Source organism: Salmo salar, chromosome 23 (genome assembly GCF_965601325.2).
Source record: "Salmo salar chromosome 23, fSalSal1, whole genome shotgun sequence".
Classification (NCBI taxonomy): domain Eukaryota; kingdom Metazoa; phylum Chordata; class Actinopteri; order Salmoniformes; family Salmonidae; genus Salmo; species Salmo salar.
The window spans coordinates 41,599,424-41,617,485 of NC_138313.1; the positions used below are offsets into that span (position 1 = coordinate 41,599,424).

At 42.3% G+C, this 18,062-nt stretch overlaps 1 protein-coding gene across 3 annotated transcripts in view; it reads left to right on the forward strand.

The window, feature by feature from the left end:
• The window catches only part of LOC106584624 (pleckstrin homology domain-containing family A member 7), a 187,065-nt gene that overhangs the window by 12,010 nt on the left and 156,993 nt on the right, over positions 1–18,062 (forward strand). The window contains exon 1 of one of the 3 annotated variants that reach the window (XM_045706212.2): positions 16,926–17,414. The exons of the other annotated variants lie outside the window; for them this stretch is intronic. Coding sequence (XP_045562168.2) covers positions 17,263–17,414 — 152 coding nt within the window. The 5' untranslated portion in view covers positions 16,926–17,262. Of the gene's footprint in view, positions 1–16,925; positions 17,415–18,062 lie in introns of those variants that run through there. 3 annotated transcript variants of the gene reach the window in all.

Below are 18,062 nucleotides of genomic sequence, written 5' to 3' on the forward strand. Positions count from 1 at the left end.
TGAGTTTGACCTTTGTATCGGTGCTGTGGCTTTTTACGACTAGGACAAGTCAACTATTGTAGAAGCCTTGTGATATAAAACAGGCTAAAACCATGTTGGAACACTTCATTGAGATTTGACGCTGTTGTGATGACAGACGTAGCCTAATTTGAGTGTAATTGATTGTCCTGTTTTATTTCAGTGTTGTATACCTTTTTTTTAGGTGCCCAGCCCATATGGGCTTACAATGTAGGCCTGTCACATGTTATATCATTATTATGGTGTATATGTGGGTCTGGTGATGGAGGGTTCATCTCCAGTCAGTGCTAACTAAGATTAATTTAGTAGGCCTGTGGAAAGTCAAAGAGTATAGGGTCAGCTTGCTCTGGCTCTTTGTCACGACAAGGATACAAAGGAGTCTCGAAGACCATAGGCGGCGTCCCAAATGGCACCCTGTTCCCTATGGAGTGCATTACATTGGACCAAGGCCCATAGGGCTCTGGTCAAAAGTAGTTTACTCTATAGGGATAGGTACCATTTGGGATGAATAATACCATGGCTATTTCAAAGAGCAACAGTTTTCTGGCAGCTCAAAACAGCCCAACAGAGTTTGTGTTTGGTCGCGGCACCATTATTTGTTCTTTGGAAATGTACATGCAAGGATGATCTCCATGCACGTTTGTGGAATGTTGAATTGTTTAAGTGGATCTTTCTTTTGATGATCAACTTTTGGCTGCAACCTATGCACCAGCCATTTTGTATATTATCTGTGGTATACCATCTATCTGCCTGTCTGTTAGCTCAGAGAGAGGATGTACATCTCTGCTGGTGTGAGAATGATTAACCCATAGAGGAGTTACAGGTAAATCATTCCCCCCTCTCCCCACACTAACAGCTCTACGTTGTTCTGTAAATGAAACATGACCTTGGAGCCTGTAAAAGACTCATTGTTCAGTGTGATGTGCTGTATTTTTGGAAGGAATGATTTTGTATTCAGTTGCTGTCTGCAGTGCATTCAGCAAAGAGAATCGGCACGCACCACAGGACTGTCTGGATTGGAACAGACTAGAGCCAACTTGAATATTTGATGTTCTGTTCAGAAGGAGAGAACGCATTAAGGGAGGGGCAGGGGGAGGGAGGGAGGGGTTGGATGTCCTTGGATGTCTCTGAATCAGAGCTTCCCAGTTGGCTAGTTCTGTTGATGCTGCTTGCTCTCTCCCCAAAACACTGTCTCACACACATTCCTATACAGTCATACACACGCGTGCACACCACTCTCTCCTTCCTCCATCCTGTCTCTCTCTCTCCCTCCATTTTTCTGTCAGTAAATAACAGATGCAGGGAGTTTCTGCTGGGGTTTAGCCAGGTGTTTCCAGAGTCAGGAGGAGAGGAGAGAGAGGGACAGCAGAGCTAATAGCAACCGTGTGGAGAGGAGTCTTGGTCATACCCTCTACACCGCCTCTGCTCTCTGAGAAATAAAAATACTTCATGGTTGATCTTTATATTAGAGGGTATTAGTAGAGGGACAATAACCAGTGGAGTATCTGTTTCTAATATTCAAGCCATTACAAAGGTTCTGCTCCAAATGGCACCCAATTCCCTTTGCAGTGCACTACTTTAAACCAGGGTTCTGGTCAAAAGTAGTGCACTCCATAGGGAATAGGGTGCCATTTGGGACAGAAGTAAGTATTTGCGGAGATGATTCATTCAGCCCAGTGCATTTAGCTAGAACACGACATGAGTGCTGTCCATTCCTTAACGTTTCTTGAACCCAAAAAGTTTTGGGATTGTTACTAGTATTCTACCAGAGGTTGAGACATTGATGGAGCATCACTGGTCCCATATTGTCTTGGGAGAGAATCGAGAGGATATTTGAAAAGTGAAGGAGAGGAGACATTGTGGAGGATCGTAGATGAGAGGATAGGTAAGTTGAGGAGGAGGGTTGCATGAGGACCTGGGGAGGTAGTGAGAAAAGAGGAGAGGATAGATGAAAAGAGAGGAGAGAGGAAGGGGGGAATGACTCACTGTTTGTGCTGCCTGACTCACCGGATTTGCACTCTAGTGCTGAGCTCAGGGAGTTATTCAGCTGCTGGCTAATTATTGATCAACTGTTTGTGTGTGTGTTGGGTCAGGGCTGTGGCCGACCCTAAAGGCATGTGGAGCATGTAAAGCCAAATACTGCTTCTGTCATTCAAAAGAGTGTTGTGTGTTTCAAGTAGACTACCTTAATATGTACTGAAATATTTACAGAAAGCCTTGCTGCCTCGCAGTTAGTTTGTTCAATGTATTTGAAGCTGTGATTCCATTCATACCAATGAGCCAATTGAAACATGCTCCTCTCATGTTGTCATAGAAGCCTATACTTCTAATGTCCCAATAGTTGTATGATGGGTTATATCCCTAAAGGGACCCTATGCACTATACAGGGAACGGGGCCAAAACTTGACTCCAGTATGTCATGGATAATGATGTCTATATCCTAGCATTCACTAATATTAACACTTGTTGATCTGCTGAGGGATTTTCTCTCGTTTCAGATGAAGAGAGCTGGACTGTCATTTTGTGTAAGTTCGTCATGTTTGAATCAGTGCGTAGGCATGGGTCAAGGTTTCTACGTGTGCACACACACACACACACACACACACACGCGCGCACACACACACACACACACACACACACACACACACACACACTACAGTGACCGTGAATTCTAGAATAGCTATGGTTGACAGTTCTTTCCTATATGAGCATTAACGTGTGTGTGTGTGTGTGTGTGTGTGTGTGTGTGTGTGTGTGTGTGTGTGTGTGTGTGTGTGTTCAAGCTGTTTCTCTCAGTGTGTGTGTGTGTGTGTGTGTGTGTGTGTGGTGTTCAAGCTGTTTCTCTCAGTGTGTGTGTGTGTGTGTGTGTGTGTGTGTGTGTGTGTGTGTGTGTGTTCAAGCTGTTTCTCTCAGTGTGTGTGTGTGTGTGTGTGTGTGTGTCAAGCTGTGTGTCTCTCAAGCTGTGTGTCTCTCAGTGTGAGTGTGTGTGTTCAAGCTGTTTCTCTCAGTGGGTGTGTGTGTGTGTGTGTGTGTGTGTGTGTGTGTTCAAGCTGTTTCTCTCAGTGTGAGTGTGTGGGTGTGGGTGTGTGTGTGTGTGCAAGCTGTTTCTCTCAGTGTGTGTGTGTGTGTGTGTGTGTGTGTGTGTGTGTGTGTGTGTGTGTGTGTGTGTGTGTGTTCAAGCTGTTTCTCTCAGGGGGGGGGGTGTGAGTGTGTGTGTTCAAGCTGTTTCTCTCAGTGTGTGTGTGTGTGTGTGTGTGTGTGTGTGTGTGTTCAAGCTGTTTCTCTCAGTGTGAGTGTGTGTGTTCAAGCTGTTTCTCTCAGTGTGTGTGTGTGTGTTCAAGCTGTTTCTCTCAGTGTGAGTGTGTGTGTTCAAGCTGTTTCTCTCAGTGTGAGTGTGTGTGTGTGTGTGAGTGTGTGCATAAGTGACACTGTATGTGTGTGTTTGTACTGCTTTCTGTATATACCTAGCCAGGTGTGCTGTCGTGACAACTGCCCTGGATCCCTGGTGTCTCTGTTGTGGCGAGAGGCCAGCTTGTTGTCTGCTGGGGTTCATGTTGAGGCTGGGGTCTGTGGTAGCTCCGGTGGTGGTAGACACATTCGTGTTGAAGCTGGGGTCTGTGGTAGTTCTGGTGGTGGTGGACACATTCGTGTTGAGGCTGGGGTCTGTGGTAGTTCTGGTGGTGCTGGACACATTCGTGTTGAAGCTGGGGTCTGTGGTAGTTCTGGTGGTGCTGGACACATTCGTGTTGAAGCTGGGGTCTGTGGTAGTTCTGGTGGTGCTGGACACGTTCGTGTTGAAGCTGGGGTCTGTGGTAGTTCTGGTGGTGCTGGACACATTCGTGTTGAAGCTGGGGTCTGTGGTAGTTCTGGTGGTGGTGGACACATTCGTGTTGAAGCTGGGGTCTGTGGTAGTTCTGGTGGTGGTGGACACATTCGTGTTGAAGCTGGGGTCTGTGGTAGTTCTGGTGGTGCTGGACACGTTCGTGTTGAAGCTGGGGTCTGTGGTAGTTCTGGTGGTGGTGGACATATTCGTGTTGAAGCTGGGGTCTGTGGTAGTTCTGGTGGTGCTGGACACGTTCGTGTTGAAGCTGGGGTCTGTGGTAGTTCTGGTGGTGGTGGACATATTCGTGTTGAAGCTGGGGTCTGTGGTAGTTCCGGTGGTGAGAGCCATAAGAATGCCTGATTTCTACATTTATGTCAGGTGTTTGGGTGTCAGGTGTTTGGGTGTGCGTGTGCAGAGTGTGGAGGAGTGTGTGTTGACTAATGAGTAAGGTTCATACTAAAGATCTTCATGAGATATGATTCCTGATGCTTCTTCATGAGATATGATTCCTGATGCTTTTTCATGACATATGATTCCTGAGGCTTCTTCATGAGATATGATTCCTGATGCTGAAAAGTAAGGATCCAACCTGACTCAAACAGTGTAATATGTTTGACTGGCGCCCATAGAGTACTTCATAAACTCAGCTTCCGTCTTTAACTTTGTCCCGTTGCAAAGACAGCATTTTAATCTTGTAAAATATCTTGAATGACTCATTATTACTTGGGGAGGGTGATGGATGCATTGTTTTAAATGGCACATTAAGAATGTATTAGATTCGAAAGAGTCATTGTTTATTCACATCTGTTTGCTAATAGACAATTTATTGTTGAGAGACCAGACTAGTGGCTTTTGAGTTTTTTGGTGAATATGCAATTAAGTCTATACTGAAATGAAAATCCCCATTTGTCTGTTGTATATAACAATACAAACCTGCCAGGTTTTGCTTCCCACAACCTATGATTTTTATCTCCTAATAATTCATAAGCACTCCATAGTTATTGTGTGTGTTTTTCTTCACTTCAGGCCTACTCTGTATAACATTATATTTGCTATGGTAAAGACTGTTTTTAGTACTGTACCTTGTATCTTGTCAGCATTGTAGGCTTCATGTTAGGATGGGAATATTTTAATCTGCGTCTCAAATGGCACCCCTATTCCCTATATTGTGCACTACTTTTGACCCGGACCCATAGGGCTCTGGTCAAATGTAATGCACTATGTAGGGAATAAGGGTGCCTTTTGGGAGTCACATTATAATGACTGTGTTATTCCAGTTCTCTGACTGACTGACAATGTCTTGGGTGGGCAGAGAGAAAAGACTGAAAGGCTCAAATGTAAATGTAACATTAAAACCACTTTCTTTGTTCCTGTCCACATTGAGTTGGAGAATGGCATCTAAAGATAAGCCTTCCTTGTGCATTTTGCGTGTGTGTGTGTGTATGTATTAAGGCCTTTCAGAGCTCGATAGGGGAATACAGAAATCCTGTTTGTGTGTCTGTAAGCAAACGTGTGTGCGTATGTGTTTTTGTAAGTGTATGTGACTCACACTAAACAAAACCCAGATGTCAGAGTAGAATTAGCTTTATTTCTCCAGTTCACCCTCCTGCCTGTGCTTGTTACGCTGCATATCAGATCTCCATGGTTACACCTGTCTCATGATCTTAGTGTGGGATCTTTGCACATTGTTTCCATGCTGGGTACTTTTGATGTTTGCCATGTTGGGGGCATGGCCAGTTATGAGGCCCTGCATAGTCACTGATCCCACCACTGTGTGTGTGTTGTCAAAATGTTTTACCATTCCGAAAATGATTAAAACATTTTTTTATAATTGTTATCATATTTTCGGGAGTGTCGGTAACGATTTAGCAGCGACGGCCCACTGCTATAATTTTCAGAATGGTAAAACGTTTTCAGCGTAAACTTAAACAACTAAAACCATATATAAAATATGTAGATAACTATACATTTTTGTAGGAACTATACATTTGTAGGAACTATACAACTATACATTTTTTAATAAGATCATATTTGAGAACTAACAATTGAGACCAGGGGTCGGCAACCCTGTTCCTGGAGAGCCGCAGGGTATGTAGTGCACTATAAAATCTGTTCCTGGAGAGCCGCAGGGTATGTAGTGCACTATAAAATCTGTTCCTGGAGAGCCGCCGGGTATGTAGGGCACTATAAACCCTGTTCCTGGAGAGCCGCAGGGTATGTAGCGCACTATAAACCCTGTTCCTGGAGAGACACAGGGTATGTAGTGCACTATAAAATCTGTTCCTGGAGAGCCGCAGGGTATGTAGTGCACTATAAAATCTGTTCCTGGAGAGCCGCAGGGTATGTAGTGCACTATAAAATCTGTTCCTGGAGAGCCGCAGGGTATGTGGTGCACTATAAAATCTGTTCCTGGAGAGCCGCAGGGTATGTAGTGCACTATAAAATCTGTTCCTGGAGAGCCGCAGGGTATGTGGTGCACTATAAACCCTGTTCCTGGAGAGCCGCAGGGTATGTGGCGCACTATAAAATCTGTTCCTGGAGAGCCGCAGGGTATGTAGTGCACTATAAACCCTGTTCCTGGAGAGCCGCAGGGTATGTAGTGCACTATAAAATCTGTTCCTGGAGAGCCGCAGGGTATGTAGCGCACTATAAAATCTGTTCCTGGAGAGACACAGGGTATGTGGTGCACTATAAAATCTGCAATACGGAATCCAGACAAAACACAATTCAACAATATTCAAAAATGTATTGAACTTATTAGTAGGGAATCAACTAAAATGTATTAAATTAATTAATTTGCCCAGGTTTATCATAAGACATGAACAGAATGCATCAGTGATTTGTATTTCCTGAAGAGGCAAAGTGTATTCCCCTTCTGTGTATCTGCGGGGTGTGCACAGCTAGCACTTTGTGTAGCCGTTAGCGACGATGCTAATTAAAAATCTTCTGGTAGATGGAAAGGCTTTCCCAAAAACCTTCTCAATTAAATGTTAACTACAAAGTAGGCAATGATATCATGATTATTTGCATCAATCCAGTGTTTATCAAGCTCTACCAACACATGCGTGCTACAAAAACATCACCAAACAACAGCCTCTTGCTAGGGGTGCACTGGATTTAAAGGGTAGCTGCAGCCCAACATTTTCCTAGACCTTAAAAGTGGTCACCTGATGTGGTTTAAGCATTGTTGAAGACTTAGAACATCCAATTTAGATATTTTTCAATAAAAACAAAATAGTGGAAACGGAAACCTGGAAAACAAAAGGAGAAAACGTAATTTGGGGGAAAAAACTAAATGGGATAAATCAAAACATTTAAAAATATTTTATAGGGCCCTGAACTGTATGCAGGATTTTGCTTTAACCCACCTGGAAGACCAGGTGTTGAATTTAGTCAATCATTAAACTGATCAACTTGCTCAACTTGCTCACACCCACCCCGCCCGGCCATCTAGATGTATGAAAGTTAGTGTGTAAGCTAATGATCCATCATGTATGACATTCCTGGGAGTTTGTAAACTTACATTTTGTATTACCATATTATTTTTGTATGTTCTCATATAGTTATGTACTTAAATGTTTCAATTGACCAATTCGGCACATTTGGGCAGACTTGATACAAAATATTGTCCAGTATTGTAATGCTTCACTGGATCAATCTGAAACTTTGCACACACACTGCTTCCATCTAGTGGCCAAAATCTAAATTGTGCCTAAACGGCAATATTATATGATGGGCTTTGTCTTTTTTGATGGGGAAAAAAATTAATAATAGAAAATGCAAGTTTTTTTGTTTGTATTATCTTTTACCAGATCTAATGTGTCATATTCTCCAACATTAATTTCACAAACTACCAAGTGTTTCCTTTCAAATGGTATCAATAATATGCATATCCTTGCTTCAGGTCCTGAGCTGCAGGCAGTTAGATTTGGGTATGTTATTTTCGGTGAAAATTGAAAAAACTTCTCACGTTTTTTCGTAAGTAGTGATTTGTGAATCTGGCCCCTGGTCTCCCAGTTCAGTTAAAGCATAAGTTTGCCACTGGTGCGCATGTGTGTGTGCCTCTGATAAAGATGATAAGGTAATGAATAATAGACTATTGCCGTGTGTGTGTCCAGCTGTACCAGAGTTAAGACTGGGATTGAAACCCTTTCTCTAACTACCCCCAGCCGGTGCTCTCTTAGATTTCTTATCTATTAGTAGATTGTAGCCTATATCTCAACTCATATCCACAGATGTGTGTATATGTATATATATATATATATATATATATATATATATATATATATATATTTTAATAATCAGCAGAGCTGCTATTTGTAGTGTGAATTGAAATGTGCTTTCACATTATTTGCGTGTTTTTATGTGTGTAGAACTTGAGGGTCATGAGAAGATAAACCTATGCACTCTGTTACAATAGCATATACTGTGTAGTGCAGTGGTATTCAACCCGGGGGTCCTCGTGCGTGTGTGTGTGTATGTATGTATGTATGTATGTAGTGTGTGTGTGTGTGTGTGTGTGTGTGTGTGTGTGTGTGTGTGTATATATGTGTATGTGTGTGTATATATGTGTGTGTGTGTGTGTGTATATATATATGTATGTATGTATGTATGTATGTATGTATATGTTTGCTCGCAACAACAGAATAAACAGATTTTGAATTACATACCTACAGTAGAAAATAGGAGAATATCTTCTTTCAAATGATTTCTCCACTACTAAAATTGAGAACTACACTCATTGCAGACAATTAGACTCAGTGGAGAATCTGACAAGCGGTGAAAAAGGAAATGGCCTACCATGAGGCGAGTACTGCTAGCTGCTGGTGAGCTTTCTTGAATTGGACATACATTTCTGCCAACACACGGCTAACCTTTGTTTAACCAGCTAAACAGCTGTTCTTAGTGAAAATGTGTTTGGAGTTACCTTTCTAGCTAATAGGCTATGTTAAAGTTTACACTTCCTCTTTCAGTTATAATGTGGGGAGGTTGAAATAATGATCTACCAAATCTATTCATTTTAAAATGTTGATTACTTCCCCTTGCCATTATCATTCACCTGATAAGACAAAGACGTGACAATCTTTTTTTTAATGTATGATGGGTTTCCTGGCTCGCCCGTTTGCCTGGGAGGGGGTCCCTGGGCAAGAAAAGGTTGTAGACCCCTGGTGTAGTAGTCTATAGAGTGCTGAGAATGGAGGTTGTAGACCCCTGGTGTAGTAGTCTATAGAGTGCTGAGAATGGAGGTTGTAGACCCCTGGTGTAGTAGTCTATAGAGTGCTGAGAATGGAGGTTGTAGACCCCTGGTGTAGTAGTCTATAGAGTGCTGAGAATGGAGGTTGTAGACCCCTGGTGTAGTAGTCTATAGAGTGCTGAGAATGGAGGTTGTAGACCCCTGGTGTAGTAGTCTATAGAGTGCTGAGAATTAGAGGTTGTAGACCCCTGGTGTAGTGCTGAGAATGGAGGCCTAACTGGAAACCAGGGTTACCAGAATATACATTCTATATCTGTTGTGCTGTTGCTCTAACATCATACCAGGGCTGTGTTTATTTCTGCTGTGAAGTTAGTGTTCTGATCAGTAACACTTGTTTATATACTGAACAAAAATGTCAACGCAACATGTAAAGTGTTGGCCCCATGTTTCATGAGCTGAAATAACAGATCCCAGGAATTTTCCATAAGCACAAAAAGCTTATCTCTCAAATTTGTTTATATCCCTGTTAGTGAGCATTTCTCCTTTGCCAAGATAATCTATCCACCTGACGGTTAAGGCATATCAAGAAGCTGATTAAACAGCATGATCATTACACAGGTGCACCATGTGCTGAGGACAATAAAAGGCCACTCTAAAATGTGCAGTTTTGTCACACAACACAATGCCACAGATGTCTCAAATTTTGAGGGAGCATGGAATTGGCATGCTGACTGAAGGAATGTCCACCAGAGATGTTGCCAGAGAATTGAATGTTCATTTCTCTACCAGAAGCCACCTCCAATGTCATTTTAGAGAATTTGCCAGTACGTCCAACCGGCCTCACAACCGCAGACCGTATGGCGTCCCTTGGGCGAACGTTTTCCTGATGTCAATGTTGTGAACAGAGTGCCCCATAGTGGCGGTGGGGAAATGGCAGTGGTGTAAAGTACTTAAATAAAAATACCCCAAAAAACTACTTTAAAGTATCTGTACTTTACTATTTATATTTTTACTTCACTACATTCCTAAAGAAAATCATGTATATGTACTCCATACATGTTCCCTGACACCCAAAAGTACTCGTTACATTTTGAATGCTTAGCAGGACAGAAAATTGTTCAATTCACACACTTAAAGAGAACAACCCTAGTCATTCCTACTGCCTCTCATCTGACTCACTAAACACAAATGCTTAATTTGTAAATTATGTCTTGAGTGTTGGAGCCTGCCCCTGGCTTTCCATAAATAAATAAATAAAACAATAAAATTGTGCCGTTTTGCTAATATAAGGAATTTATTATTCATACTTTTACTTTTGATAGTTAAGTATATTTTAAAAATTACATTTACTTTTGATACTTCAGTATATTTAAAACCTAATACTTTTAGACTTTTACTCAAGTAGTATTTTACTGGGTGACTTTTACTTGAGTCAGACTCATTTTCTATTAAGGTAGCTTTACTTTTACTCAAGTATGACAATTGGGTACTTTTTCCACCACTGGGTAATGGTATGGACAGGCATAGGCTACGGACAACAAACACAATTGCATTTTATCGATGGCAATTTGAATGCACAGAAATACCGTGACAAGATCCTGAGGCCCATTGTTGTGCCATTCATGTTTCAGCATGATAATGTACAGCCCCGTGTCGCAAGGATCTGTACACAATTCCTGGAAGCTGAAAATGTCCCAGTCCTTCCATGGCCTACATACTCACCAGACATGTTACCAATTGAGCATGTTTGGGATGCTCTGGATCGATTGTTACGACAGTGTGTTACAATTCTCGCCAATATCCAGAAACTTCGCACAGCCATTGAAGAGGAGTGGGACAACATTCAACAGCCTAATCAGCAAAGGAGATGTGTTGCGCTGCATGAGGTAAATGGTGTTCAAAACAGACTGGTTTTCTGATCCACGGCGCTACTTTTTTAAGGTATCTGTGACCAAGAGATGTGTATCTGTATTCCCAGTCATGTGAACTCCATAGATTAGGGCCTAATGAATTTATTTCAATAGACTGATTTCCTTATATGAACTGTAACTCAGTAAAATCTTTTATATTTGTGTTTAGTGTAGTATAAATGCCCTGAGTCTAACACACTGTCAGTAGACTATCACCCTCTCGGCTACTCTACCCTTCTGTTTCTGTATATCTCATTCTTTCTCTCTAGTAAAGAAAGATGTACGCAAACAAACCTTGACAGGTATATTAAATGAAAACATCACTTGAAAATAAAGGATAATACCCACCCACTGTTTTGGGCTCTCTGAGTGGAATGTAGTTTCCACCAGCTCAGTTTTTTTCTCCAAATGGCGTGACAATGATCGTAGGAGTTGGTAAGACGGCACAAACAGATCTGGGACCAGGCAAGACCACACTACTGGAGAGAAACATTGTGAGGGCATTTCACCAGAACTCTCCCACGTTGTCTGTGGTATTCATGTCTCTTAATTAGGACTAGGCCCCTTTTTTTCCCCCTCAATTTCCGCCTGACTGACGTGTCCAAAGTAAACTGCCTGTTGCTCAGGCCCTGAAGCCAGGATAAGCATATAATTGGTACCATTGGAAAGAAAAAATGTAGAAGTTTGTAGAAATGTTTAAATAATGTAGGAGAATATAACACAATAGATATGGTAGGAGAAAATCCAAAGAAAAACCAACTGGAATTATTTTTTTTATATTTTCTTTGTTGAGATGAAGCTCTTACAATGGCAAGTATAGAGCATACTGAAAATTAGTGCCCAGGCTGCTATGGCTTCCACGGGGTGTTAGCAGTCTATGTTCGAGGTTTCAGGCTTGTAACTTCCAAAACGAAAAAGAAATATCAGTTTTAGAACAGGGACACAGTCTTGGAAATTCGTGTTTGGGCGCGCCATGAAGACAGGACGCACCTGTTGTAAAATCAGATTCCTATTGAACATACTACTTTCTGTAAGAAATACACTGCTCAAAAAAATAAAGGGAGCACTAAAATTAACACATCCTAGATCTGAATGAATTAAATAATCTTATTAAATACTTTTTTCTTTACATTGTTGAATGTGCTGACAACAAAATCACACAAAAATAAATCAATGGAAATCCAATTTATCAACCCATGGAGGTCTGGATTTGGACTCACACTCAAAACTAAAGTGGAAAACCACACTACAGGCTGATCCAACTTTGATGTAATGTCCTTAAAACAAGTCAAAATGAGGCTCAGTAGTGTGTGTGTGGCCTCCACGTGCCTGTATGACCTCCCTACAACGCCTGGGCATGCTCCTGATGAGGTGGCGGATAGTCTCCTGAGGGATCTCCTCCCAGACCTGGACTAAAGCATCCGCCAACTCCTGGACAGTCTGTGGTGCAATGTGGCGTTGGTGGATGGAGCGAGACATGATGTCCCAGATGTGCTCAATTGGATTCAGGTCTGGGGAACGGGCGGGCCAGTCCATAGCATCAATGCCTTCCTCTTGCAGGAACTGCTGACACACTCCAGCCACATGAGGTCTAGCATTGTCTTGCATTAGGAGGAACCCAGGGCCAACCGCACCAGCATATGGTCTCACAAGGGGTCTGAGGATCTCATCTCGGTACCTAATGGCAGTCAGGCTACCTCTGGCGAGCACATGGAGGCTGTGCGGCCCCCCCCAAAGAAATGCCACCCCACACCATGACTGACCCACCGCCAAACCGGTCATGCTGGAGGATGTTGCAGGCAGCAGAACGTTCTCCACGGCGTCTCCAGACTCTGTCACGTCTGTCACATGTGCTCAGTGTGAACCTGCTTTCATCTATGAAGAGCACAGGGCGCCAGTGGAGAATTTGCCAATCTTGGTGTTCTCTGGCAAATGCCAAATGTCCTGCACGGTGTTGGGCTGTAAGCACAACCCCCACCTGTGGACGTCGGGCCCTCATACCACCCTCATGGAGTCTGTTTCTAACCGTTTGAGCAGACACATACACATTTGTGGCCTGCTGAAGGTCATTTTTGCAGGGCTCTGGCAGTGCTCCTCCTGCTCCTCCTTGCACAAAGGCGGAGGCAGGGGTCCTGCTGCTGGGTTGTTGCCCTCCTACGGCCTCCTCCACGTCTCCTGATGTACTGGCCTGTCTCCTGGTAACGCCTCCATGCTCTGGACACTACGCTGACAGACACAGCAAACCTTCTTGCCACAGCTCGCATTGATGTGCCATCCTGGATGAGCTGCACTACCTGAGCCACTTGTGTGGGTTGTAGACTCCGTCTCATGCTACCACTAGAGTGAAAGCACCGCCAGCATTCAAAAGTGACCAAAACATCAGCCAGGAAGCATAGGAACTGAGAAGTGGTCTGTGGTCCCCACCTGCAGAACCACTCATTTATTGGGGGTGTCTTGCTAATTGCCTATAATTTCCACCTGTTGTCTATTCCATTTGCACAACAGCATGTGAAATTTGTCAATCAGTGTTGCTTCCGAAGTGGACAGTTTGATTTCACAGAAGTGTGATTGACTTGGAGTTACATTGTGTTGTTTAAGTGTTCCCTTTATTTTTTTGAGCAGTGTATTATAGTTTGATTACATTTTCGGGTATCTGAGGAGTAAATAGAAACGTATTTTGACTTGTTGAAACAAAGTTTAGGGGTAGATTTTTGGATTCCTTTCTCTGCGTGTTGAACGAGTGGATTACTCAAATCGATGGCGCCAACTAAACAGACTTTTTTGGGATATAAAGAAGGATTTTATCGAACAAAATGACACTACATGTTATAGCTGGGACTCTTTGGATGACAAATCAGAGGAAGATTTTCAAAAAGTCAGTGAATATTTAATCGCTATTTGTGAATTCATGAAACCTGTGCTGGTGGAAAAATATTTTGATGTGGGGAGCCATCCTCAAACAATCGCATGGCATGTTTTCGCTGTAATAGCTACTGTAATTCGGACAGTGCCGTTAGATTAACAAGAATTTAAGCTTTTAACCTATTATAAGACACATATGTACCTAAATGTTTAATAACCATACTTTTTAGGATTATTTATTTGAATTGCGCGCCCTCCAGTTTCACTGGAAGTTGTCACGCTAGCTGGACACCTAGGCTTAAGTTAAGAGAATGCCAGAAGTAGATAATAGTAAGGTGGAGGGGCGGGATTGTCTTGTTATGGAGTTATACAAGACATGTGGGGGTTAAGGCATACACACACATACAATAAAAACAGACTGCACTGTTCTAAGGGCATAACTTCAAGTGGACAGTCAGACCACAGGGGGAGAAGATCATCATTTAGACAACTGAGAGAGCATCCAAAGACAATGAAAAACACATTATACTGGAGAGCGCTCTTTGCTATTGTAAAAAATATGAAAACGTGCTCAGTCAGTCAGTAGCAGTGCTGGCCAGAGCAGACATATCTCTAGAGATGTTCTAGAAACACAACCTTTGGAAGTAGTCCTCCCCATTAGAATAGGATATTGGACTGTGAGGATGTTATTACTTCAGCTTGTTATTTCTACACAAGGTTCCCACTCGTACAGCCAGACAAAAGGGATACAAAGAGCACAAACTCCCAAGGACGAATACTGACAGAACAGGTTGATGGACGTCAAACGAGGGCTATAGGTGAGGTCCAGGCCTCCGAGGATGGAATCTCTCTCTCATTCTTTCTCTCTAGTAGAGAAAGATGTACGCAAACAAACCTTGACGGATATATTAAATGAAGACATCACTTGAAAAAAAAGAATAATACCCACCCACTGTTTTGGGCTCTCGGAGTGGTAATCTAGTTTCTACCAGCTTGGATCTCTGTTGGGCAGTGTGGGATTGTTGTGTTGGCCACAAGCCTGACCGACGGGAGAAAGCATAGAAATAGAATTACTAGAGCGGACAAAGCCCCTCACTCACACCACTTGAATGGAAATACCTATTCTAGTAATTCAAAAAGGGGCTGTAATTCTACATATTCTGCCATGGTGCTGAGAAAAAATATTGCAATTCTAGGCATAATGAGCATTACTAATTCTGTATTATTGTGCTCAACCATAATAACAAAATCTATCACGCTAAATTCATTATTTTTGGAATTTTCAATTATCCCTGACTAATGGACCTATACTACCGTTCAAAAGTTTGGGGTCACTTAGAAATGTCCTTATTTTTTAAAGAAAAACACTTTTTTTGTGTCCTTTTAAAATAACATTGAATTCATCAGAAATACAGTGTAGACATTTGTTAATGTTGTAAATGACTATTGTAGCTGGAAACTGCATTTTTTATGGAATATCTACATAGGCATACTGATAAGAGAATTATCTAATAAATGTAAATGAATCAATAAAACATGATGAATTATTAGTCATACAGCAGGTTTAATGAATAATCAATGTAATGATCAATGTAGGGATCGATTAGTCTGATTAGTTCCGGAAAGTCCAGGAACCACTGGAGAGGGAAAGAAATGTGTGTATGCAATTAGTATAGAGAGATAGAGGGGCAGATGGTCAAGGGAGTGAAAGCTTCAAAGAGTTCTTGAACCTTGAGGGAAAAGAACTGGCTGAGGGCTGGATAGTGATAAACAGTGTAAGAAGTCTATGGGGGATGCAGGTCACCAACGGATTGTGTGTAAATGCATGTGCGTAAGTAAGCAAGAACTATATAATGACTGTTTTGTTATCCTGACCTCAGAACGTTCTCTGAATAAAGCTACAGATACCTTTTGCAGAAAGCTGAGTCCTTGCCTAATTATTATAACCCATTGTCTTACAAACCTTGGGCATTAGTCAAGGCGAATTGATTATTGATTATTATCATCAAGATATAAAATTCCTTTAACACATACAGAGGCCCATTATCAGCAACCATCACTCCTGTGTTCCAATGGCACATTGTGTTACCTAATCCAAGTTTATCATTTTAAAAGGCTAATTGATCATTAGAAAACCCTTTTGCAATTATGTTAGCACAGGTGAAAATGTTCTGATTAAAGAAGCAATAAAACTGGTCTCTTTAGACTTGTTGAGTATCTGGAGCATCAGCATTTGTGGGTTCGATTACAGGCTCAAAATGGTCAGAAACAAAGAACTTTCTTCTGTAACTCGTCAGTCTATTCTTGTTCTGAGAAATGAAGGCTATTCCACGGCAAGAAGCTGAAGATCTCATACAACGCTGTGTACTACTCCCTTCACAGAACAGCGCAAACTGGCTCTAACCAGAATAGAAAGAGGATTTGGAGGCCCCAGTGCACAACTGAGCAAGAGGACAAGTACATTAGAGTGTCAAGTTTGAGAAACAGACGCCTCACAAGTCCTCAACTGGCAGCTTCATTAAATAGTACCGGCAAAACACTAGTCTAAATGTCAACAGTGAAGAGGCGACTCTGGGATGCTGGCCTTTTCGTCTGCCGTTTCCAGCTACAATAGTCATTTACAACATTAACAATGTCTACACTGTATTTTGATCAATTTGTTATTTTAATGGACAAATGTGCTTTTCTTTCAAAAACAAGGATTTTCTAAGTAACTCCAAACTTTTTGAACGGTAGTGTATATAAAAAAATATATAGTTCCTTTATCTTTTCTACATACTTTATATCTGGTTTTAGTAGTTTAAGTTTACACTGAAAATGTTTTACCATCCCGAAAATGTGTATAATTAAAACAAATAATAATAATAGAGGGCCTATTTCAATGACTATTTCTCCAATGGCACCCTATTCCCTATTTAGTGCACTACTTTTTACCAGGGCCCATAGGCATATGACGTCTGCTCAACATGATTGATTCTAATAGACAAACAAGAGGGGCTCGTCTTTGCAGTGTGGGGGCCCGACCATACAGAACTCAGATGGGGAGTGGAGGAGGACACACACAAAGGAGGAATTGAGGAAGAGATGGCGAGAGCTGGTAGATACATAGTGTTGTGGCCCAAACGTCTGTCCAGTGTCCACATTGCGCCGTGGGAGACAGTAGGCATTCTGTCAATAGTGCTCGGTTGCAAAAACATTAGCATTCTGAGTTGGAGTGGAGAGAGAGAAAGGGTGTCCATGTGCGCAACACTGGAGAGGAAGGAGACCGAGAGGAAGAGACAGAATACGGAAATAGAGGACAGAAGGAGAGAGCGAAACAAACGGAGGGAAGACTAACACTGCATGGGACTAAGAGAGGAGGAGGGGGAAAAAGAGATGGGACATAGTGACAAGCCAAAACACTACCTGAGATAGAGGGAGAAATATACAGACAAGCTACAGTTAGTCCTCTGAGGATGGGGACCTGCTTTAGCTCTGACCCCGCTAGAGACTCAGGTCACCAACTGGTTCCCATCAAGCTTCTCGCCACATGGCCCAGACGAACCAAGGCTGTCGCTAGCATAGGAAGTTACATCTCCACAACATGGGATCTGACCTACAACCCCAGGTAAACACTGAATACTTAATACCTACTTAACCTTTTTTATATGTTCCTTATGTTGGCACCTAATTCAGTCTTGCCAAATCCAGAAAACACTTTTTTTTCATTATCAAATGGAAGAAAATGGACTGAAACAGGGAGAGAAACGCTTGTTTTTTTTTTCGGTTTGAAAAACGTTCTTACACATTTTCCGTTGCATGCCCTAATGAACACAACCCAGGAGTTGTGTTAGATACATTTCATTGTTGTGGTATTGTTCCGCAGCAGCAGCGAGGCGTATAAACTGCTGCATTACAGCTTGTTACATTTGTTTTTTGGTGAAGACGTGTGCCGTGTCGTACATCACCCTCTACAGGACAGCAGTGCGTGTGGCATCTGCATCACACTGTTTTAACTGCTCGTATACACATGCGCATACGAACATGAACACACACGCACGCAGTCAACCACACACACACACGCACGCAGTCAACCACACACACACGCACGCATACATACAGTCAACCACACACACACACGCATACATACAGTCAACCGCGCACATATACTTATACACACCCTAACGGCACCCGCAGAAAGCAAGCATTGGATTAATTTGGATTGACTGGATGCATATGACAGCATTACTAGCACGCTCAGCAATTACCCAGTCCC